General features: G+C 40.0%; 1 protein-coding gene across 4 annotated transcripts in view; it reads right to left on the minus strand.

The window, feature by feature from the left end:
* Positions 1-26,472, minus strand: part of asic1b (acid-sensing (proton-gated) ion channel 1b) — a 185,093-nt gene that overhangs the window by 153,821 nt on the left and 4,800 nt on the right. For all 4 annotated transcript variants that reach the window (XM_077530077.1, XM_077530076.1, XM_077530081.1 and 1 more), the window contains exon 2: positions 14,575-14,770. In XM_077530077.1, coding sequence (XP_077386203.1) covers positions 14,575-14,770 — 196 coding nt within the window. The remainder of the gene's footprint in view (positions 1-14,574; positions 14,771-26,472) is intronic.

The raw sequence follows: 26,472 nt of genomic DNA on the forward strand, positions 1-26,472 counted from the left end.
TTTTCTCTTCCTCCTCTGCGTCTCTCCCGAGACGCCACGCGGCAACCCCAGATGACAGCACGCGAAATCAAAAGCTCTTTGACCCGCCATCGCCGTCGTTAATAATGCATCCCCCTCCGCCAAGTCGCTCTCGCGGTCATCAATCAGCCGCTCGTAATTATCGGGACCAACTTTAAATGCCACGACCATTAATCATGTTTTCCACTCATTTTTTCTTTAATGAATTCTAAAACGTTAATAAACTAGTAGGGCAGAATTAAATTAGGTTGCCCATTAAAACAAAAGACCAAAGGGGGCAAAAACAGGGAAAACATTCATACGACCCGGAATGGTGAATAGATAATTGATGTATGTGTGGTGGTAGAGTGAATGTTTTTTTGTTTTTTTTCCCCCTGAGACCTCAGTATTATTCGTTCGACAGCCTTCCCGAGTCAACATGTCATCATCACTCTCTCTCTCTTTTTTTTTTTTTGTGTGTGTGTGTGGATGCGTGCGCGTGCGTGTGTGCTCATGTGCGTGTGAGTTCGTGCTCATTAATTCACCTGAAACCTATTATAAATTAGAGGTGCAACGGTACAGGGAGCCTACGGTCCGGTTCGTACCTCGGTTTTTGAGACACGGTTTCGGTTCAGTTTCATTACGTGATTTGTGCATAAAGATATCTTTTTTTTTCTTCTTTTTTTCTTTTTTTTTATGTTTTTTTTATTATTTTATTATTTTATTGTATTATTATTATTTTATTATTATTTTTATTATATTATATTACTATTTATATTTTTATTTAAAAATGTATTTATTATTTATTTTGCTTGTCAGCAAAAATTGCATTGTGCAGAGACAGTTTTAACACTATACAGTAGTATAAAATATGTAGCCAAAATTAAATAATAATACCAACAACAAAAACAACAACAACAATAATAATAATAAATAATAATAATAATAATAATAATAATAATAATAATAATAACTCCCATGGTGTAATAACACACATTTAAAATAAAAAAAATAAAACTAATACTAAACTAACTCAAACCAAACTAAAAAATAAGCATTTATTATATAACTAAAACTAAGAAAAACTAACAGAACCACCCTAGAAACTAATTAAACTAACTAAATTGATAAAACAAAACTCAAAACTAAAATGAAAAATTCCAAAATTATTAATAACCCTGGTATAGACACACCAAGTTTTATGATTAAATTTTTAACAGTGAGCGATACTTAAAGGGATACTTTACTTATTTAGCCATTTTTGGCAGTCAAGCATTAATATTTTTGCCTATAATAAATTTGATATTTTCAATATTTTTCACGTACAATTAGTACCTTTCAAAACACATTTTGCAACTTGCTGTCGACTGAAAATGACATCACAAGGGCTCAGGTAACCAATCACAGCTCGGCTTGTGAATGTCACATGACCAAACCTAGAAACCAGGTGAGCTGTGATTGGTTACCTGAGCCCTTGTGATGTCATTTTCAGTCGACAGCAAGTTGCAAAATTTGTTTTTAACTCTTTGACCGCCAAAACGTTTAACAACGATTAGTAAAATCACGACGAATGCCGCCAGAAACGTTAAATGACGTCAACTAAGTTTTTTATTTTTATTTTCTCAGTGCAACGTCTAAGTGCAGCGCTGCCTGGTCAATGGGCTGTGGAATCAACTATGGCCAGCAGATGCAAGCATTGTATATCTTTTTGTGACTGATCAAAGCCTTTGTCATATCAAAGTTTTGGCAGTAAAAGAGTTCAAGGTACTCATTGTACGTGAAAAATAATGAAAGTATCAAATTTATTATAGACAAAATATAATATAAAATATATTTTTATTGCTATAATGGGCTAAATACGTGAAGTATCCCTTTAATTTAGTAACTAACTAAAAATGGCTCCTCCTTCCATGATCTATGTGGACAAAACGTGTTTCAAAATGCTAACACGATGGATTGAACTCGACTTTGCCGCCCTCAACTACAAACACAGCCAATGCGCAGAATTTGCCTGCTTCTCATTCCGCTAGCGCTCTCTCGGTGTCTATCAAAACATCACAACCCCCCCACTTCCTTCTGTTGCCACAGGCAGCTCCGGCAGCGCTAACCCGGAGCTAAACATGCGAATCAACCTCTGGCGCACATTAAGGTTCTTATCTACTTCAACCCTCCGCACTTTTTCCTCCCCGGCTCCAAAAGGGCTACAGAGGCAATCCACCTGGCCTCCAATCTCGCAGTGTTTATAATTGATTCTTTAAGGATACAATATCTGGCCCGGTCGCACTCTCCAGCACTCCGCTGGACCGTGACAGCCGCCTTCCGCGAAATTCATTATTCAAAATTATTTTTCGGAAAGCGGGTGGAAGGGGGGGGAAGGGGGGGGGGTGAAGTGTTTCTATACAGCTGCCATCTTTCTGTGTCAGAGAAGTCATGACATACTGTCATCATGTGCGTGGAACAAAGAAACACGGCGTGACTTTCTTAGATTTCCTCTAAGGGGCCCGTTTATACGAGGACGATTGGGTGAAAAATGAAAAAAAAAAATCGCAAGTGCCTTTCGTTTAGACGTTGACGGCATTTTGGGGGCTTGAAAACGCCGTCGCGTACGTGTCAGAGTTACAACTTCACCCACAAATGTACCACCAATTAAGTGGAATGAAATTAAAATCAAATAGCAGCACTGTTACTGCCCAGAGCCAGCTGAGATAGGCGCCAGCACCCCCCACGACCTTTTTGAGGAATACGCGGTCAACAAAATGGATGGATGGATAGCAGCACTGTTGCATTGAAAAGATGATCATGATTGGTCTTTCCAAAAGCACCACAATGCTCACAGCACACATTTGGAGTGACTTGTAAATACAGTATAGGGCAGGGGTTGTCAAACATACGGCCCGCGGGCCGAATCAGGCCCGTAATGGGGTTTAATCCGGCCCGCGAGATAATTTTGTAGTTAAAAAAAATATATATATATATATATGTATATAATATATAAAATTTGTAATTTCACAAGCAGTCCTCAGATGAGCAATGCAACTGGATGTTATTATTTTACATACAATTTAAAGTTACGGTTTGTTGAAATATTATTATTATTATTATTTATTTTTATTTATTTTTAAATCATAGACCGACATAAACGTGTTAAATACGACACAAATTCATTTACTGTTAACAAAAATAGATATGTCAAGGATTAGCGTCCTTATAACGTCCTTAACAGCGCCACGCAATGCATTCTGGGAACAATATATATATGCAAAACAGGTCAATTTAACACCTCCGGAACATATACCGGCAAAGTGTTATTTTTTGGGAACAACATGATTACAGTTGAGCTCCGTAATTTAGGGCTGGTGCACGAAAATCTGCGTATAAATGACGGCAATTGTTTTTCTTAAGTCATATACCGTTATTTTCCCGATGCGGTCCACTTGGTAATATATTTACCTCCATGCGGCCCCTGAGCTAACATGAGTTTGACACCCCTGGTATAGAGTGAATATTCATATATGATATCCATATTAAACGATCAATAAATGTTCTTTTCACAGGCCACACTAAACGGCAAATAACCCTTTTAACTCAAACTAAATTCTTAATCAAATTTCCCTTTGGTCTTATTAACAAGGCCACAAGTAGCAACAATTCAAAACAACACAGCACACCAAAGGATAATTAAATAATATGTTAGGAAAATATTTACAGACCCTAAAACAACTGTTTTAAAGATATTATATAAAATATGTTCTGTCCGTCCGTCATACCAGAAGAGACTGCTAGTTTAAAAATAGCTGAGTCATCTCACTGATTTCCATCAAAATCACTTGTCTTATCTTGTGAAATATTTCCACATCACATCACAATCAAAAATCAATTAAATACTGAATAAGACAGCAAAAGATTATGAGTCTTCAGTTGTTGTTGTTTTTTTTTACAACAGCTCATCAAGTTGACAGCGAGTTGTTGTGCGCATGTGAACTCGGGTCAATTAGCTCCAGTCACACTCGCTTTCACTTATCAGTTTTGTCATTTATGTAATTTCTGTGCTGTCGGGAAACAAATCATCTCGCGAATTAACCGCCAACACGACGGCCTGCTTTCCCGCAGACTGACGGTTTCGTTTAAAAAAGGAACTCGCACCCGATTCAAGAGCAATTTGCTTTGATTTACAAGCGAAACGGGGCCCGTGTTCTTCAGGCAGCACGTGGCGCTTCTCTTGCTAATTGACGGCGTCTGTTTAAAGTTACGCCGCGCGGATTGTTCAGTTTGTATAACGTGATTGCGTAACAACCACTCCCCAGACACAAATATTGAATCATCTTTGTCTGCTGAAACTTGGAAAACAAAAAAAAACAACAACAAAAAACATCTGAGTTGGTCGTTTGATGTGACGGATGAAACATGCCGAAGACAAAAAAAAAAAAAAAAGAAAGAAATAGAAATGCTGTCCTCATTTGACTCCGAGACATCGCGTTGTTTTCATTAGGAACGCATCCATGACTCAGCAAATGCCTTACTTGAGCATTGTCTACTAGTTGTACAGTAATCGCAAACGGATTGATCGAGCCTGCAGAGGGAAAATGTCCGGCGCAAGCAGCTGTGAAAAAAAAAATAGAACAAAAAAGGTGCATGAATTTCCTGCTCAAATGTCATCATGTTCAATAGCTAATACATTTCATTGGCTATTGAGCAAAAGAAGTCATTTACAAACTTTCCCGAGGAGGGGAAAAAAATGAGCCGGGTAAATCGCTCGTTCGATCATTCCTGAAGTTACTCACAAGTGGCCAAAATCCAATGAAGAGCCTCGTTGCAAAACATCTCGCGTTATCATTTCAAAGCGCGTGCAACGGGATCCGAAATGAAGCGTCTTGGGCTTTCTCCATCGATCGCCTCTCATTAGCAACGTTTCTCTCGCTCCCGCCGATGAAGGAAGGAGTGCGAAGGCGCGGGGGGAGGGGGGGGGGGGTGTTCTCTGAGGGTCAATAGACAGCTTGAAACAAAGCCAATAGTTCAAACGGAACCATCGTGGTAATTACACAAGAGTGCGACGCGCGCCAGAGCAGCGGCTGCTGTTGGACACGGGGCGTTAATGGGATGATGGCAAGCAGTGATTAAACAATTGCTCGTTATTATGTCGACTAGTCAAACACCGTGATTGTTAGCCTTTCAGGTGTTAGGATTGAACGCCGCTTTCCAACTACACGGTGCCATTTTTTCACTTTGAAGCAGTACCACGGGAAACTGCAAAAATGACGAGACAATGGACGAGCACGAGGGTCCGTGTTTAAGGTCTCAACATGTGGAAGGGGACTGGAGACTGCGTCATGTTACAAATGGCGTAGGATTGCGCAATCGGCAACGATTACGTCACCTGTATGATATTAATGAAACATGTTTGTGTTTTGCGATTGCGATTGCTTTTTGTTGTTTTGTTTCGTATTTTGTGTTTGTGTTTTTTTTTTATTTGTCTTTGAAATTACGTTTTTGTTTTTTGCGTTTGTGTTCTTTGATTTGTCTTGGGGCCACGTACAAAGATTTTTTTTGGGGGGCGGGGTCAGTATGACGAGAAAAGGGGGGCAAATTTGCCCGTTTATAAACACTTTATAAAGTGGCAAATTTGTAAATATACAAAAAACAATATATATATATATATATATATATATATATATATATATATATATATATATATATATATTTTTTTTTTTTTTTTTTTAGAGGGCGGGGTCAATATGACGAGAAAAAAAGTGGCAAATGTGCCACTTTTTAATATGACGAGAAAAAAATGGCAAATTTGCCCACTTTTTAATATGACGAGAAAAAAATGGCAAATTTTAAATAGGACAATGTGCATATCATCACAAGTGTTTGGTACAGAGGACCAAAACTGCCAAAATAAAAAATTAATTAATTAAAATGAAAATTAAAAACTGGTATATAAAAAAATGTAATTCAAAAATGAAAAACGAACATTAGCATAAAGGGAAATTAAAAGCAACAAAAATCTACTAATCTATAAATTAACTAATTAAATATTTTATTAATTAAATGCTGACATTGTCTGCAGCATGAAATAAATATGAGAAGAGACCATTTCATATATTGAATGATATTTAATACTATTTATATTTATTTTTGTATTTAGATCCACAAATTGTGTATTTACATTTACTGTTTTAATCTTTTTTTTTTTTACACTTGTTGTTTTTAATTTCAATTTATATTATTGTTTTTATTTTAAATTTTTGAATTATATTTTTTACATCATTATTTATTTATTTATTTATTTATTTTATTTTGGCAGTTTCGGTGCTCCATATTTAGGACAGTGTTGCTTGCAAGCAGCTCGATGATCTGCAGGATTGGGCCGAGACTTTACGAGCAAACGAGACGTATGCTTCTCCTGTCACATCGTTCACCATTATGACAAATTCTCCCAGTTGATCTCAGATAAGTGATGTTGCACAGGACACGCTCCAGCGTGACGGATATATGGCTGAGCGGCATACAGAGCGATAGCGGCGCATAAACAAATAGACTTGTCTTCATCCTTTGTCAACGTCAAAACAGCCGATGGTGTTTGTGAACCAAAACGAGTGCCGGGAATGGCAGATGTACAGTAACTGCTCGGAAAATGAGCGCCGAGTGAGCGTCTTTCGCTCACTGTGGCGCTTATTTTCCATCCAAAAGACTTTGCTGCAGCCTGTAAATCAAGCCCAGCTACTCGTCCCGCTTCTCGCTCCTGGATCGTTTCACTTCTTGGTTCCTTTGCATCATCCTCCGCAGCTACGCTTCAGGCTATAGGCCGGTTATTAATATTTACTTAATGGCATTGTTTCCTTTCTGCTCTGCTAAAATAAGACTGCAAAAGAAATGTCGATGTTCAAGCAACGGTCTCTCAGAGTCAAACAAGGCCACTGGACGACAACGCTCGTTGGAACGGAAGCAGTCCTCGAGATCGGATACTAATGTCTGCATCTCCAGCAGGAACAATTGGAAGATGGTTAAATGTCACTGCACCCTGTCGGGTGTTGCGACCGGTGACGTGGTGTCATTCCACTCTACCAAGCAAAGCAATTCAGTTTGCGGCAATAACCTGCAATGTTATGGGAACAAATAAAGACTGTTGATTGGTCAATGAACCAGCTGCATATGTGGCACAGTCAGAACTATCGCCACAAATTTCCACTGTAGCGCCAAGCTTTTAAGTATAGGATGAAGCTAAAAATCAAATATGAGCAGTGTTAACTCATTCACTGCCATTGACGGGAAAATACGTCAAATGATGCATTTTTTGCCGGGCTGGCAGTGAATGTGTTAAACTTGCAGATGAAGAGATGATCGAGGTCTTCCCCACACTTAACACTCGTAGGAAAAGTTGTTGTTCTCTGAGGAAACATCTTCACTGCTCCTGCTTGGTTTACGACGGTCCCGACATATTAAGTTTCGAGATTATGATTATACTCAGTTCACACCATTTACATTTATTGTTTTAAAAGAAAGACTACCATGGGTTCTGAAAAAAATAAAAAGAAAAAAAAGTGTATATCGAAATGACTTTCTACTGTTAAATTTGCACAAGCGCTACTACTCATCGTCATCTGCAACTTGGCTAGGATTTATTTATTTATTTTATGTAAACCACCATGCGTGGGGATAGGACTGTGTGGAAACTATAAATAGAATAGAATTGAACCCCCCCCCAAATGTGCATGATTACCTACAGTAAATTAACAGTAACCTGTAATTGGCTGCCAACCTCTTCAGGCCCCTCCTACTCCCCCATTAGCCAGCTGGGATAGGCTCCAGCATCCCCACGACCCTTGTGTGGAAAAGTGGCTCAGAAAATGGATGGATGGATATTAACAGTAACTGTAAATATAACTCAATAAAACTGTAAATGTACCTTGCAGCCTTTGCAACATTACCATAAAAAGATGATTTTATTTAAAAACAAACAACAACAAATCCACATGACTCTCTGTAACTTCCACTAACAAGCAAGACTAAACTTCACCTCCTCCCCAACAGACAGATATCTCTGTCAATCATGCGTAACTGCGACTTACTTCCTTGAGACCAATTTCTACTTTCCTTTTAGCCAGGACTCTGGCGCCATCTTGTGGCCTCTTAGAGAAAAAAAGCACACAAATATGCAAATGAGCTCAGTTTTATGTACAGCTGAGGATAGGTTTCACAGGAAAAAACGTGAATATTGATGATGGTGAACTGCAAGTAGGCGGAGACTCACAGTAAACTAACACACAGGGAATCATTTTCAAAATGGCGTCTTACACAGTAACACTGCATGTTATGTTACTTATGAAGCTGATGCAGGCGTCTTGCCAGGTCGTCATTTTTCCGTCCAATAAGGTGTTGCCTTTGCTTGCCTTGTTAAGATTTTCCCCGTGGCGAAAAAGACTGCAGCGAGCTCTTCGTCCACAATCTCATCAAGTCACGTCCTGATCCAACCGTCTCCTCCTTGTAGCACACACAAACAGCAGGAAGTGGTCCGAGTCGCGCTTCAGCATAAACAAGCCAATGCCGCCAGCGGTGTTAATCACAGTTTTTACTGCCGCCACGCTCGGGGATACCGAGGCCGGCGGTTCATTGTAACGCTCAACTTCCTTTTTTTTATCCTCTTGTATTGCACTCTGAATTATTTCTACACACTTAATACTTTGTGCTCAGCTGATCCATCCCGCTCTGCAAACAGGGGAAGGCCAAGCGCGACTAACAAAAAGCACACACGGACCCGTAAAAAGACAACTTCGTATGCGGTATACGAGCAGTTGGGATGAGTATTTTCTTTGGCTCTTCCGCAACACTTATTCGAAAGTAACGGCCTGACCTGTTAGCAGGTGGTTTACTTATATTCCACCTTACGGTCGAGAGGCAGCGTTCATCCAATACTGGCCAACTTACGGTATGGCTAAATTTGCAGTGTCTTCAATAAAGCTAACAAGAACATTTTTAAAAAGAAGAGGAAGCCAAGTAACCGGTTTCTCCGGGTACTTTGGCGAACGCCACATAGGAACGTCAGAACTGTTAGGCAGATGTCGTAACTGCGATAAAAACGGTGCTGCCCCAGTTTGTAATGGAAATTGTCCAAGAAGACTGCAGATGATATTTGCCTTTAGACTTAATAGCAAACAGACAATTATCCATGGCTATTCCCGTACACTATTCTCTCTGTAAGTGTAGACAAATGTCTTTAAAGTCTTCTATAGGTTTCCTGACTAGTGCGGATCTGCTAATCAGAAGACCTTGGCTTTTTCTCAATACAAAGAACGTACGTGAGAAGATTCTTTTTCAATGCACATTTCTTTGTAAATAGGAACGGTGTTGTACTTGCTAACTTCCTCTCCGTATTTTGGTAATAGCAGCACGAAATGCGTCTTGGGATATTTTCCTAGCCAAGCCTTCATAAGTATCGCCAACACTGGGGACGGGTACTCCATGAAACAATTGATTTATTCGTATTGCCTATTGGAACAGTACTTGGCAAGTTACGAATGACGTTTCACAATATGGACGTAAGAACGGAAAAGAACCTCAATTGAGAAACTTTTTTTGTGTGTGTGTAGAGCATGCTTTAGATGCCTTCTCTCTCTCTCCAATCAGTACATAAAATACTAAAAGGGATTTTAAAAAAGTCACCTTTTGTCAAATTTGTCTGGCTGTTTTGACTCTCTGACCTATCAGTTAGTAACCCGGGATTTACACCGGATGCGGCTGCGGTGCGGCTGCGGTGTGTTCCGGCGACGCAACCGGATTAGATAAGATTCCATTCATTCGAATGGTGCAATTCACACCGCTTGCGTGTGCGTTGCGTGTCGACTGCGTCTCAGCTTCCACAAGGATAGACCTATTTTCTATTTTTGCCGGAAACCGCATCGGTCGGCCTTTGGCAAATGGCAAGCTAGCACAAAACGCATCGAGCGGGACAGGAAGACCGACGCAGTTTCAAAATAAATTTCCGGTTACCTTTCAAAATAAAAGACTCGCCGGCTCCTATTTCGCTAGCATGTTAGCAAAACGTGATGTGGGCGTAGCCGGGCCTGGAGTTCACGTGCGAGGTGCTCATTCACGGTTTAGACACCAGCGAACATGGACAAGGCGAGGTTTATATTGGAGGTAGAAAGCCACAAAATAATAAAAGTCCACCTCGCTTTCTGCTTCTCTGTTGAGCGCAGATTTTCTGTGGGTTTGTCGTTGTTTTTAATGCCACATGATCGCGCGCGGTCACGCGAGACACGGAGGGAAGTGGAGCTGCCGGACCGCAGCTGTGCGGAGCCAGCGTGAGTTGGCCAAAAAATGGACGCGTCCGGAGCACGCAGTCAAGACGCACCGCAGCCGCACCGCAGCCGCACCGAACACGCAACCGGTGTAAATCCCGGGTTAGTACAGTAGTAAAATATGTGTGAATATTCCCTCTCTGTCCCCAACTTGTAGTTCTAATTGGATTCCTAAGAAACTTCCCTCCCGAAGAGCAACAATCATTCAGACTGAGAGTGTGCCTGATGAAGTGTCAATCATTTGATTAGTCAAGTGAGGCTACATTCCAATCTTGCTAGAAGTTTTAAAACTGCAAACTCCACCTTTCATACAGACTTCGCTGATTGCTTTGGACCTCAAAAGTTGGAGGGTAGTTATGATGCTGAGGAAAATGACAAAAAAAAAAAAAAAACACTGTCAGCATTTTGATCTCTCGACACACAGCTGGCACGCAGCTGCACGACACAGATAACCGGCATTAGAACCACTTGACTGCACTGACATGACATGCTTTGCGGTACTTCACTTGTTATTCACAAATTTTCGGTACCACGAGCATCTGTTAAATGCTACCCTTGTCTGCATTCGTGTTGGTGTCGCAATTTCCAGATGTTCCTGTCGCAGATTTTTTATTTATTTTTTTTGTAAACAGTTTTCGGGTTTTTAGCTCATTCTCATGTATTCGAGACACAGCTTGTTGACTGCCTTCTGCCTATTGACAAATAAGATGACATTCCCAGATAGGCTTATCTGTTAATGTGTGAACTAATTGGAGTTGGGCTCATTATTCTACCCGGCGGCAGGCTTAGACAAGATTAAATGGACAGTACTGGCAATTGCAACAAAATGACTGTTGGAGGAGTAAAAATGCCAAGAACAATTACCAGGAACCCAAAAGGTCATCTGAATGTGTTGGAGGTCTGAGAGGGGGGGGGGGGGGGGGGGGGGGGGGGGGGTTAGAACATGCTTCTTTGAATTACCTGGATTTTGCTCACCTCTAAATGGGGTCAGTGATACAAGCAAGCACAAACAAATAGCAGCTGCCCACATGTGCACAGACACACATACACAAAAATCGACCGTGCAGCCAGTCCCCACAATTACTCTATTAACTGCATTTCCAGCAGCCGTAAGCAGCTTTTGTGGGAGTGAACGCGCTCTGATGGAAACACTTCCTGCTTGGCCACAAATTGCAGCTAGTTAGATGGAAGACAATCACCCCAACGTTGGAAATACTCTGGGTGGAAGCATGTTTTGGACATATTTTCCGTCATTTTCGACTTCCTATTGTTTGGTTTTGGTTTGGTTTATTCATTTTTTTTCCTTTCGGACACATTACAGCTTACATCAAACACAATCACATCGTTTGCAACATTGACATCCGAAAGAAGGGCTGACGGGTAGAAGCCGAAGCTTTTTCGAGACCCGTCCCCATCGACCCATTACTATAACGTAGGGGTGTGAATTGCCTAGTACCTGACGATTCGATTCGTATCACGATTCACAGGTCACGATTCGATTCGATACCGATTAATCCCGATACGAATTTATAAGTCGATTGTTGCGATTTTTTTTCATTCAAATTTAGAAAATACTAATCAGTAAGCTTGTAGAGTGTAAGATTTATATGAAAATGTATTATTTATTTATCTGAAATTTCAGTCTTATAGAGGTTGTAATCTGTTTCATGTTTGAACAGCATTAAAATAAAATATTAAGGCTTAATGTTCCGTTCATATAACATTCTTCCATGCTCAAGGTGTGAATCCTAACCCGAAGTCAGACGTTTTGTTGAATGTTTTTCCATTAAAAATGGAAGTTTAAAAATCGATTCACACACACAAAAAAAAAAATAAAAAATCGATTTTTTTTTTATTGAATCGATTCGAGAATTGCGCGATGTAGTATCGCGATATATCGCCGAATCGATTTTTTTTTTTTTAACACCCCTACTATAACGCATCAATCATACATTATTTAGAATAGTCGTTAATTTTTATCGTTATCCATCCCATACTATCCCAGACACTGCTCGCTCAGTTCATCTTGAATGTCCATATGTAGATTGTGGCTAGTCCCAGTCATTTGGAACTGGTGTCGGTCCCCAGATGCCACCAGCAGGCCCACCCCGCCAGGCGAGCAGCCAAGGCAAGCGCGATTATTCTCTTTTCACCAGTAGCGTCTTCGCTGACCTCGGATCAGCTTTCACACATGCTGTGGTTTCCAGAAGAGTAGATCGGCTTGCATTCTGCCCATTGCTATTCAAGCAATTTCTGCCTCGATTCTGGTCAGTTAGCACCACTGGTTGCTAGCACGTTGTAGATCTGATGACTCCTGTGCGCTGCCCAGCCTAGCTCACCCAGCAGAGCGGCCCACGCCAGCCGCATTCCAGGAACCAGACCACCAACCCCATTTTGCGTATTGACAGCGGTTTCATTGTAGCCACAATACGGCCTTATTGTGCTTACTAGTCTCTGAAAAACATAACAGGGTCTCTGAAAGGTCACTGAACACTGTTTTTATATTTCATTCTAAGTACAATTCAGACCAACGTTATTATTCAACAGCTAAGGCGTTGCAGTTTTAGTAAGCATATCATTCCCTTGCCCATGGCTCACCAATTGACATTAGAACGAGGTTGCAAAATTGTCACCTGATGAGAAACGTTTCTCTCCCTGAAAGGCAGTTTGGCACCATTTTGTGCAGTTTGTGAAGCTTTATATCTGTCACACTACTCCACCGCAGAGGACAATTGACGTTATCCATGGCGAGTTAAACTCCTAGAGCAGGTGCTTACGCAAAGCCGCGGACAGGCTACCCAGAGGGCTGCGCTGCAGAACTCAGAAGCGACAAAAATCTTGATTCAGTGGATGATTTGGAGAGTGATAAAGCTTCACCCGTACCACTTTCAGGTTATTCAAAGGCTTCAAGAGGAAAATTAAGATGCTGAACGACCTTGAGTTGGCAGTCAATTTTCAAACTCGAGTAAATTTTGCATTACTGCTTCAATGTCAATTGGCGAGAGAGAACGATGTGCTTACAAAAAACTTCTAAGCCTGATGTCAAATGATGGCCTCACTTCTGTCCAAATGATAGCTAAAACAAAATGGAAAAATGGAAGAGTGGATTGACTTTTTGGAAACACTTTACTATATGGTCTGAATAAAGAAAACATTGTTAATTCAGGATTACAGTACTTCATTTTTGCAAAGGTAAACGTCAATAGAAAAGGAACAGTTGACAGATTTCTTTAATTAAGTAAACAGCTAGCCTTAAATCCACACAAAAACACCAATTACTTAAAGCTATTGTATTTTTTCTACGTAATACCTTAATTAAGATTTCTCAGGACAAAATAAAAACTTGTAGCAAGTGAACAAAAACTCTTCCATTTGGCAGTGGACGTTCTTGAAAATTTTTGATAGTGGAAAAGAAATACAACACTCCCAAAGCTAAAATGTACTGCATGGTGGAAATGACGAGAAGATTACAATCCCCTTTCTGTCAAAACGATTTGATTGATGATATCATTTCCTGTCTTGTCCCTTCACTTCCGGTTCCAAGTCCCACTCCCTCCCGCCTCTTTTGTCATCTTGCCAAAGGATGACGTCGCTTAAACCCACATATGGGCACGTTTCCTATGACATCATACTTCCAGGCCGTTCCCTCATGCCCAAATATGGACTTCATATGACATCACATACTTCCGGTGATCCAGAACAAGTCAGGACATGTTTGAACATGTCCCAATATGTCCTGTTTAGACTCCTCCCCCTAGGTTTCTATGACATCATACTTCCTGTAATCGAGAACGAGGCATGACATGTCTGAACATGTTGGGATATGTCCTAGAAATGAAGGTCATTGCGAGCCCTTATGCCCAAATATGGACTTCCTATGACATCATACGTCCGTTGATCCAGACCAAGTCGGGACATGTTTGAACACGTCCCAATACCAGATAAGTAAACATTACGACGCAGAGGCCATGTTCAAGCTCACGGTCAACCTTTCATGATAGGATTGCTTAACCTTTTAAGAGACAGCCAACGTATCACAAGAAAGGAGAAAGGTAGCAGGTGTGGACCCTCCATCGGCAACACTTGCCATGCTCAGCAGGAGCAGAACAATCCGTACTCCCCATTTGCTTCCAGAGCTGTTTACCAAACGTCACATTGGTCATATGTTCCAAAAGGCTCTGTTAACACCCTCGGACACCGGGAGGCCAAGTAACGAGCGAAGTTTTTAAAAAATAAAAATAAAAAAAATAACAAGTAACGAGCGACGTGGCGGACTCACCACTTTGAAGTATTCAGCGCTGCACTCCATGCCGCGGTAGTAGCAGGACAGCAGCATGTCCTTGATGTCGTGGCCCGTACGGTCGTAGAACTCTCGCATGTTGAAGGGGCGGGGCTTGTAGTTGTCAAAGTCGGCCCTCTCCTTCAGGACCTGCAGGACGTGTTCCTCCACCAGGTGCGGGTCCCGGATCTCGTACCTGCGCCGGGAAGACCATTCAAATCCTCAACTCAATTTTACATTCATACTTTATTCATTTAGCAACTCCTAACAGCTGCATGATATTATAACATTAATAATTTATTTTGAATCCTTATTCATTGGGTTAACACCATGGTAATTGCATTCTGTATGCAGCATAAGAGTGTCCAAACTTTTTTTCTTGTTGTTACGAGAAGCATGAGAGTCAGAGCGAGAGGGAGAATTTCCTCTGCGCAGTTTTAAAGCATTTTTCAAACTGTTTAAACTTTGTACAGTCCAGGGGTCGGTAATCTGAAACATTCCAAGATGTTTAGACCAACTCCCACAGAAAACAAAGGAAAAAAAACACCAAGAGACACAAAACCCTTCTGGCATCTTACGTGAGGGTAACATTGCATGTTGTTCGATTTATTTAGGTGTGTAAAAACGATTTATGAAATCAGCTAACTGTACCACAGAAACGCCAGGGGCGATGGGGTCCGATGTTTAGGGGTGCTGACCTCCCAGCCAGGCATGATCAATTGAACCATATTGTACATTTTATCGCAATTTCACTCCCACATTTACGGAAGAGAAGCATAACACTTTTTGGTTATGGGGATTGATTTACCGGTAGTTAGCTTGTCAGTAGCACCTTGTCTTTAACTCATTTACTCCCAATAACGTAAATACGTTTTTTTTTTTTTTTTTTTTTAATGTTCTAAGTGTCCCAAAGACGTATTTATACGTTTTTTTTGTTTTGTTTTTGTTTTATGCTAGAGCATACAGGAAAAAAAAAAAAAAACATTTTTGAGGTGCGGTGGGGTATAATTTTGTTGTTAAAATATTACAATTCAACAAAGTACTGTATGTATTTACACCTCTTTTGCTTGTTTAAAAATGGCACATATATAATCTCTTTAAGTTAAAAGGGGGCTGGGATTCAATTTGGTGGGTGTTGCGTACCCACAAAAATGAGCTAGAAACGCCCATGGAGAATGCCAAATTTTATTTTGCATGCAACGCTGAGAACTCCGGGGGAAAGAAATGCTTCGATGAAGCGTACGTTCAAACAAAATAGTCAATTTCTATTTGTGTTGTCCTTGTATTTATGAAATTAAAGCTAAATTGTCGATTATCAGCGAACCGAAAATGATAAAAACACAAATGCTATCTGCTTCTGCCTTACATCATTATAGTATTGCACATAGAGCGTGCAATCAGCTGTCAACGTGACTAAAAGACAAAAAAATGACCATTTTACATAACAATTTATAATGTATTTACAAAACAACATCCAATTAATATATTTATTTGACCTGGTTATTGTGCGCAGCCTTGGGTGCAGTTGCTTTAACAGCCGGCAACTAATCGCATTTCTATCACGCACGTACACACGAGGTGCATTATCGCCTCAAAAACAAGACATGCCCTTTTTGGTACAGCTGCACGTTATCATCAGATGAGGGAGTGAAGCAGCATTTCCACTAGCTTCCACGCAGGAAAAGCGAGATAACACCTTGAACGTTCCACGTGTTTGTCGTGCTCTTTAACAGGGTTGTCCATAAATCTGAAAGTGGTCCACCTCCAGTGGAAACAAACAGTTCATTACTTAAACTCACTCGTTCTCGCTTCACGCGGGCAAATTAATTGTCGTGCCTGATGGCAAGCAGCAGGACTACCTCTTCATTGGGAGGATAACTTCTTCTAATGCTGCAAATACGCACCGAAGCAACACCCCCCCCCCCCCCCCCCCCCCGCTCTTCATAAATGCATACGTTGTTGGAAAGGAGCCAGCGAATTGCCGCATGTGACACATGACAACGCGTGACGGATTGATGAATAAAAGAAAGTGAAATACAGTCTCCCACGCCCGCTTTCGACGTCCTGCACCTGCTCGCGGTCATTCAAATTATTAACCTCGATTAACTGATGAGACCCCGCCCACTCAGAGGGCAGACGGCAACGCCCCCCCCCCCCAGTCCATCAAGCTACCAGAACAATTGCGCATGTTAAGACAAAGCGCTAACTTATTTGCTCCCAATAACGTGTAAATACGTTTTTAATGTTCTCAGTGTCCCAAAGACGTATTTATACGTTTTTTTTTTTTTTATTTGGTGTCCAATGTTTATGAATTCACCTCAGCATATCCATTTCATCAAAAAAATAAAAAAATGAACTAGGGGTTAATTTCCTTCAATGCCACTATTTTTTTTATTTTTTTTTTAATTAATGACTACATGGAAAGCCTGTACTGAGGGAATTCCAGTCGCAACGCAGCAGACACGTCCACGACAAAATTTAGCAGTAAAAAAATTTAATAAATAATAATGCATATATTTGCGGAGACTGGGGTCAAGTTTTATTTTAAAATTAAAAAAATGTGTACAATGACTTCATGTTAAAGATTAGATCTTAGTTCGTAATATGAAAAGTAAAATGCACTGAGCAGTCGCCAATGTCTTACAAATGCAATTATGCCATCTAGTGGCAGAACAATGACCTCAACACAAATCAATATCATACTCTTTTTTCTTTTTCTTTTTTTTTTTACAGTACAGTACATCTTTTTCATCCATCCATCCATTTTCTGAGCCGCTTGCTCCTCACAATGGTCGCGGGGGGATGCTGGAGCCTATCCCAGCTGGCTTCGGGCAGTCGGTGGGGTACCCCCTGAACTGGTTGCCAGACAATTTGCAGACATCTTCATTTCATTTTCACTATATAAGTATAATGGTTAGTTATAATTTATAATGATTATAATGGTTAGTTGCCACGTCACCATTTTTTTTTTCATCATCAAATCTAAATGCAGCATGCCTTTATAAACTCGTATTATACCACCCCTTGGTGGACGGAAAAAGAAGGAACACAATGTCCATTGACTAATGATGGGCAAATTGTTTAAATATTTTAATTCTATTTAATTGTTATTAATACTATCATTTTTTTATAAAGTTGTATTATTATTATTATTATTATTATTATTATTATTATTATTATTATTATTATTATCATTATTATTATTAATTTTATAATTAATAATTTTAATAATTTTGTAATTTAAAAAAAAATCGGTTGGTCTTTATGGAGATGCTGCAACCTATCAAACTGTGAAAAATATTTCCATTATATGAGTAACACTTGTAAAATGTTGGTACTAACCCTTGGAAATGGCTGGTCAAAGCAAAGCCGGCAAATGACTTCATCCCTGCCACACATAGCTCCGAGCTACTCGGACAACTTTGAGCCCCCCCGGAGGCGGCGAAACATCATTAGAGTTACTCGGGAAATACGACACGGCCTCCTTCGGGGGGTTATCCTTTAGTTAAATGAATTGCATCCTGAGCTGCTGCTTCATAAGCAACACAGAGCTGCCAGGAGAGCACTTAAGCCGCCACATTCAGAAAGCCACCAGCCGGGAGACTTTTAAAGTACACACCGCCTCGATAATATGGCTGGAGTTTTTTTTTTTTTTAATATTGCCCTTCGTCTGCTCCCTGAAGAAAACTCCGGCGTGCACATGGAACTGTGGCAAGAGAGACCCTCAATTGGATTACGGGCACAAGCACTTTAATTTCTTTCCGGGGATCGAGACGAATGAAAGCGGATCTGCATCACTTGGCCAACCTCGTCAACCATTTTCAGGAAGAGCTCATAAAATTCTGCATACGCACGACCTAGTATTAAACATGCATGTTGCTGCAAGGTGCTTCAATCATACCGACATTAATCTTGCATGCAAACATGAAATCTTTATGAAGGCAATTATCCAATTAGCGCTAATTAGTTTACAAAATCAGATAGCGTGTAAAGTGTCCTGGGTGACTGGTAATATGAATTCCTATAAGGAACGAGACGAAGTGCAATTTCTGGAGAAATTGCGTGGGAATGCTGAAAGCAAATTGAGAGATCAATTATGAAATTATAACCTCATGGTTACTGGACAATGCGCTTTACCGACTGTGCCATCGAGGTGTATCAGACACCTGGTAATGATGATAAGTTATATATATGGAAGTGGGCGTGGAAAGTGATACTTAGAAAATTTTCAATGAAAATGAATGGGGAAAAGTTGATATTAAATGTTAAATTGTACAAATACGGTAAGTAATGTGGAATCAGACGATATATACCCCGGGAGGTGTTAATTTTTTAAGCTAGTTGAAATTTGAATAATGTAAATTGGAAGTATTATGTGGGAGTTGTTAGGCGGCAAAAGAATAAAAATCACAATAACATATGTGGGAATGCTTCAGCATTCCCACAATTAGAAAAAAAAAAATCAAGAATTTAATGATAGGATGTAAAAAGGCAACTCGAAATCTGTAGCAAAATAATGCTACAAAAGGGTTTATTAAGCTAATTCTAACCTTTCAACGGCCATTTTCCCAATTACATTTGAAGGGGGGGGGGGCATAACAGTTTTACTGAGCATATGCAACAATACTGCAGACAAAGCATCCAACTTCCAAAATGATCATTTAGTACTCCCTCCCATACGGAAAAAAATAAATAAAAAATTTGTCTCCCAACTTTCACAACACCACATTTTGGCAGCAATGGCCACAATTAGCGCTAATTATCCCGCACTGACCTTCTTTTGACAATTATGATCATCATTGACTTTGCGGCTTCATCTAAATCGAAAACTGAGCAATTGACTCATTATGTTCCGCACCGCAAAGCGTGAAGGGAACACAAACACAAAATGAGAGACCACATCGATTTTCATCTATTTTAATCTACAGTTTTTTACAGAATTTTTTTTTTTCCCCTCGTCCGAGGAATGCCAGCAAATGCTTGATTATTGGATTTATTTCAAAGATTATCCTGACAAAGACAATTGGAAATGGTCAACCTGGTTAGTATTTACAATTTTCCACAGTCAGGGGCGGAGCTACGTGGTGGCCAGAGATGGCCATGGCCACCCAATGCCACTCTGGCCACCCCGATACACAAATTAATGCGGTCCTGTCACTATCGAATATTTTTAGCATTGATTAATCTATCGATTCAATCGATTAATCGACTAATTTGATTCATTTTAATTTTGCATTCATGTGTATTACAAGTAGTGTTGTTCCGATACCGTTTTTTGGCCTAGATTCCGATTCGATACCCAGCTTTGCAGTATCGGCCGATACCGATACCATACCGATACTTGAGTTGTTTTTTTTTCCTCGAAATGGAAAAGCTGTCCTGCCATTGGTTCAGAGCATTCAAGGGCCAATAGGATATCTTAGATTGACATGCAGTGAACATGTCACATATCAGTGAACGTCGTGCATGAGCAAGACACATCCAAAATCCTATATTAGCGTTGGAATTAATGGTATCGGCATGTTACTTATGAGTACTCGCCGATACGATACCACTGTTTTAATGCAGTATCGGCGCCTCTGCCGATACCAGTATCAGTATCGGAACAACACTAATTACAAGAGCAATTTTTTCCCCCTGATTACTGTTTAGTAACCAATTAATGGTGTTTCGTACTTTGTATTTGTATAGTAATAAAAAAAAAAGAAAATTTAAAAAAAAGGTGCATTGATGTGTTATGTTACCAGTTCGGTCATTGTTTTCCAAAGTAAAAACAGATGTTAGCAAATGTCTTGTTTTGGTTAAACACAATATATTCAGTCTTCTGTCATGAAGGACTACAGAAATCAGTGAACAATTACTGTTGATATGCTGAAATCAGAGGAATTGGGCAATTTGGGGCAAAATTGGCTCCAAACGATAACTTGATCTCATTCACTCGCAGCCATTTTCACATTTCGCAATCCCGTTCGCTCCCGGCTGTTTTACTGGATTTTGACGGATTTTGCAAGGCCCACAGAATATAAAAGCATGGAACCTATCAAAAGAAAGATGAAAGTCTCTTCTTTATGTATGTTAAAGTATGTTTCTATCTGTTTCCGTTTTGCAGCAATTAGCATTAGAAGAGAGCTAAGTTTCATCAGTTTTCACAAATCTATTCAAAATTGTAAGTAATTGAGCTTTTTTTCTACATGGCCCTGGTTGATCTCCTTTGCACCTGCTGGCCGTTTGTGTAATAACTACCATTTCTGCAACCGTTCTTTGCGGTTGAGAGGCTGCATCAAAGCCTTCTGTATGCTCCAGCATTAAAAATCAAACAAAAAACGTATAAATACGTCTTTGGGACACTTGGAACATTAAAAAAACGTATTTATACGTTATTGGGAGTAAATGAGTTAAAATAGTTGTCAGTGAATTACTTGTTACTTTGTCCATTAATTTTTTACAGCTCTACTGTGATGTTTCTGACATTTGCACATGAACACAGAGCCTTGAGAGCCTGTTCCCACCCGCTATCACATCATCTCGAAGCAATTTACTTTTAACTTTAAGGAACGGACTTGAATTACTTTCAATTTTTTCACTATTATTTGCCTTTGCATCGCGAACAGAGGATTAGAGTTTCTACAAAATTGCCAGATAACAATCCTTATCTGCACTTCTTACTGTATTTGATTGCATTCATCTTAAAATGAAAAAAATTTTTTTAAAAGTGTTGGCATGTCCACAAGCATGTCTGATATCAGCAAGCATGCAGTCAAGCTTTGATTTAAAACCTTGAGAGAAATGTGCTGAGAATCTACAGATCCAATTCAAAGCCCTTATCTCTTGCGCAACTTTTTTTTTTTTTCTTCCTACCTCAGCGAGCAGGTCGGGAAGCCACACACACACACACACAAACACGCGCAAACAGTCAGCGGACGTCTCCCTGGGGGCCACAAAGGAGCGAGCAAGTAAATGGCCGCGTTGGCAACAGGAAGTGGGATGACAGTGCTAATCAGTGGCGCTGCTCTGTAGCTTAGCAAACGGCGCTTAATTACATGCAGATAAAAGACTCGCTCATCGCGCGGCTTATGAGGCACATGCTAATTGCGCCTAACCTGCATCTCAAGTAGCAAATCGCAGCATTTGCAAGAGACCGGCGGTGATGTTTTTCTCTTCTCGGACTTTGGTCACTGCGTTTGCACTGTGATCAGCGAGCGGCTTTTTATGGCTTTTTTCTCGAATCGCGGTCAAGTGAGGACGTGCGCTGCTTGGTCATCAAGCAGCAGGCACGGGATGATGTATTTGGGGAAAGTTACAAATCCAAGTGCGGCGCTTGAATCTAGGGGTGTGCTCAAAAAAATCGATACGGCAATATATCGTTGCGGGCCTCATCACAATGCACGTATCGATACGCGGGCGTCAGAATCTACATTGCTCGTTAACTTTTAAATCGGCAGTTCACGTTTGCCTTTGCGGCTTCCATTGTACCTAAAAAAATAAAAACCAGCAGCGTCTTTGAAGTTAATTGCCTTCAATTAATGCAAAAATAGCTCAACAGCGATTGGACACTGTCTTGCTAAGAAAAATGAAAGCAGAAGAAGAATGTCAACATTTATTTATTTATAAACTTAACATGGCACGTGTCTGTGTACCAATTTTCCAATATTTTGTTTAAAAAATAAATAAATAAATAAAATGTGTCTTATGTGGGATATATATGTATCGCGATACGTATGGTATCGTGGCCCCTGTATCGTGATACGTATCGTATCGTATCGCCCTACTTGAATCCCAAATGACCATCAAGAGTGTTCCGCCGCTTGGAACGCTCGTGTTCATGCGAGGAAAATTCTTTAGGAAGCAAACCTGGAGTGACACTTGCACTTCTGCCCGTCCTGGGGTCACAGGTGACATTTTTGTTATGCATACTCGACCCTTAGATGTGTGACGGGAACATTTGGTGTTTTCAGCTGACAAAGAAACAGAGCCAGTTGCTTTGTGGCTAATTTTATTTCTTTTCAGGGATGCGGCAGGAAATGGTCGAAATTCAGCCAGTTTGTCAGAAAATTGTTATTAATTTCAAATGTATGGTTCTTAACTCCCTTCTCTCCTGGCTGTCTTACTGCAAGGCCCACAGAATATTGTGTACTATTGCTATAAAAACATGGAACCTACCAAAAAAAAAAAGAAAGATTAGTCTCTTTTTTTTCATCAGGAAAAAAAATTTGTTTCTGTTTCTGTTTTACAACAATTAGCATTAGAATATAGCTACGTTTCATCATTATTCACAAATCTGTTTAAAACACTGGAGGAAAAAAAAAAAGCTTTTTGCAACATGGCCCTGGTTGATCTCTTATACTCTGCTGCCACCTGCTGGTCGTTTTGTAATAACCATTGCTTTAGCAGTTCTCAGTTCAGAGGTTGCATCAAAGCCTTCTGTATGCTAACCCCCTACCCACGCATTTTCTTGACCGCTTATTCCTCACAAAGGTCGTGGGGGGTGCTGGAGCCTATCTCAGCTGGCTTTGGGCAGTAGGCGGGGGACACCCTGAACTGGTTGCCAGCCAATCGCAGGACACACAAGACGAACAACCATCCACACTCACACGCACACCTAGGGACAATTCGAAGCACCCAATTAACCTGCCATGCATGTCTTTGGAATGTGGGAGGAGACCGGAGTACCCGGAGAAGACCCACGCGGGCACGGGGGGAACATGCAAACTCCACCCAGGAAGGTCGGAGCCTGGACTCGAACCCGAGTCCTCAGAACTGGGAGGCGGACGTGCTAACTTCTGTATGCTCGAGAATTAAAAAAATAAATAAATAAATAAAAACGTATAAATGTGTTTTTGGGACCATGGCAATATTTAAAATACTGTAGAACATTTTTATACATTTTTGGGAGCAAATGAGTTAATATTAACAGTTTCTCATTTACAATAGCAACCTGGAAGCAATTTGGGGTTCAGTGTCTTGCCCAAAGACACTTCGACAGGTGACAGTTAGTGCCGGGAATTGAGCCACCAACCGTTCGGTATGCCAGTGACATAAAGTCTACATTTATATGCAGTCAACACTTTCAGCCACAATCAGCAAAACAGTCGATCTGCCATGTGACGTGTTGTTCCCCTAAAATCGAACAGTGCGCACAACATACCTCAACGGCTGTCAAAACAGATCTACATTTATGGGGCGAAATCTTTCTAATAAAACAGTCACTCGTGCTTGTTTTTTTCTGAAATATATTGTTGTAAAAACAAGTGCTTTTTGTTTGTACTGTTACTTTCCTCAGACAGCAACACTATAACACAATATGTATGAAAACAGAATACTGGATTTATGTCATGCGAGGGTGTAAGACAGGAGTTACGCTCCTGACTGTGCTTCGGGCATCCGCACCGGCCGCGCGGATCAATAAGCTAAAAATACCACCGTTATGTTTTCCAGATGCTGGTTTGGATGCGTTGCGGGTTGCACCAGGAGGAGTCCGGGAAGGATTATCATCTGCGTACGTGATGAGAAAATTAAGACGTATCAGAAGTGAGTTTGGAGTTTTTCACGTCTGGCCAAAGTCTAAAATGATCAAAGTATAGCCGCTTAAAAAAAAGAAAGAAAGAAAGAAAGAAAAGAATGAAGGAGAAGGATGGGGAGGGTAGTGAGAAGCGAGCAGGATTTAAAATCATCACAAATTTTAGGTGAGGTGGCTCCCGCTGTGTTTTCGTGGCCATTTACTGTATTATGAACAGCATTTTTTAGTTTTGCATCGTGTATTAGCCCCTAATCGTGGGTCCAAAGAAAGCAAGTGCAAGTGGTAAAGCTGGTGAAGAAAAGAGGAAAGTAGTGCGCAGAACTATTGAATTTTAAAAAGAAATGTTTGCATTTTGGGTTTGTTTGTTTTTTTTTCATCATTTTAGATAGGATATCTAAATAAAACAGTATCTATTTCTACCCTTTTCTATTTATGGTAAACAGTATACAGTGCAGTTTAAAAAAAAAACTTGGAAATATTTTTTTTTTTTAGACTTGGAACGGATTAAAATTATTTACATTAATTATAATGGGAAACATTGTTTTGGATTTCGAACAAATCGCTTTTAGAACAGCCTTCTGGAACGTATTATGTTTGAAAACCGAGGTTTGACTATATTTGTGTTTTTAGCATTTATATTTGCATTTACAATTGAAAAACTGTTTGTATTAAACATTTTATTTTAGTGTCAGTTTTAATTGAACTTTATGTACAATTAAGTGTAATTGTATCATTAACTACAATTCCCCCCAACTTTTTTTTTTTTTTAATTATTATAACTTCAGGACAAAAATGGTTTTAAGAGCCAAAATAGAAAATAAAAATAAAAATTTACCACTGTCCGCCATTTTGATTGTTTACTTTCGCCTCGAACACTTACAGGTCGGAACTGGGGAAAAAACATCCATCCATCCATCCATTTTCTTAACCGCTTGCTCCTCACAATGGTCGCGGGGGATGCTGGAGCCTATCCCAGCTGGCTTCGGGCAGAAGGCGGGGTACACCCTGAACTGGTTGCCAGCCAATCGCAGCTGGGAAAAACCAATTTGCATATTTCCGACCGTCCTCGAAAGCAGCATTAGCCTGGTGAGCAAAGCATTTGTATTATATATTTTTGTTATTTTAAATGTTATTTTCTTATTCTTAGGTGGGGTCTTTTATAAGCCCGTAATGGGTTTCTACCTCACCTTCACGTGTTGTACAGTATTTATTTTATTTTATTTTTTTGCTGCCATATTTGTATTTTTTTAAGATTGTGTAAACAAACAAACACGCACAAATGCCACATGCACACAGTTCAGTACAGACATCACACAAGCATACAAGCACATCCCCCTATAGATGGTCAAGAGATTCAGTTACCAAGGGTTACGATATCATTTATTTATTTTCTTGTTCACTATTGTGAGGTTATCACAAACACGGCTACTACCCTGAACCGATTCTTGTCTCGTCTACCTTCTTGTTTCACCTCAACTCTTGTCACAGTCTTGTATTGTTTTATTATTTTTATTTATTTATTTATTTATTTGCGCAATAAAAAGAAGGCCGCTTTTGTTGGGGATAAAAGGTTAGCCCGAGATGCCAGAGATCCTTAAAAGGTTTTGCGTGTCTGCGCCATGTTGCTGGCGAATTCTCCGAGTGGGCCGGCAGCGAGCCAGACAGGTGTCAAAACATCGCTTTGCACTCACGCTGCGACTTTACGGGCCTCACCTTCCTTCTCTTGCCTACAAAACAAACAGGGGTGAATAAAATATTGAAGAAGAAAAAAAAAAAAAAAAGGACCTTGCAACAAGCTAAATAAACCCGTCGTGCAAATGTTAACATTCGAACGAACAAACGACTGGCCATGTTAGTACGGTCAAGTCAATTAGAATTACAGGGAAGCTGGACGGGCCAAGAAAAGTGCTCGTGGTGTAAATATGCATACAGACTTTTGACATCTTCATAAAAATGGGTAAAAATGCAGATCAATAAGTGATGTGACACGTTTGTTTATACTGCTTGTGGTTCAATTAGCGTTTTTCTTTAATTTTTCTCAGTGAATAACATGAATGCATATTGATGACCAAAAAAAAAAGCAGTCATCTATGAGAGTCAACAGCATCGGTGTCCAAACTACGGCCCGGGGGCCATTTGCGGCCCGCCGTCCATTTTTTTAGTGGCCCGCGACATACGCTAAAAAATGGCATTTGACTCAGTTCAAATAAAATAAAAACAAAAATGTTTGGAGATGTTCAAAGTAAGAAGGGAGGGTGTCGAAAAACACAGGTGCTATTAAAGGTTATTTTAGTTAACTAAAACTAACGAAAAACTAAAAATTCAACAAACAATTTTGTTAACAAAATAAAATGAAAACGAAGATGCTTTTTTAAAAAAAG

Source organism: Festucalex cinctus, chromosome 8 (assembly GCF_051991245.1).
Source record: "Festucalex cinctus isolate MCC-2025b chromosome 8, RoL_Fcin_1.0, whole genome shotgun sequence".
Lineage (NCBI taxonomy): Eukaryota > Metazoa > Chordata > Actinopteri > Syngnathiformes > Syngnathidae > Festucalex > Festucalex cinctus.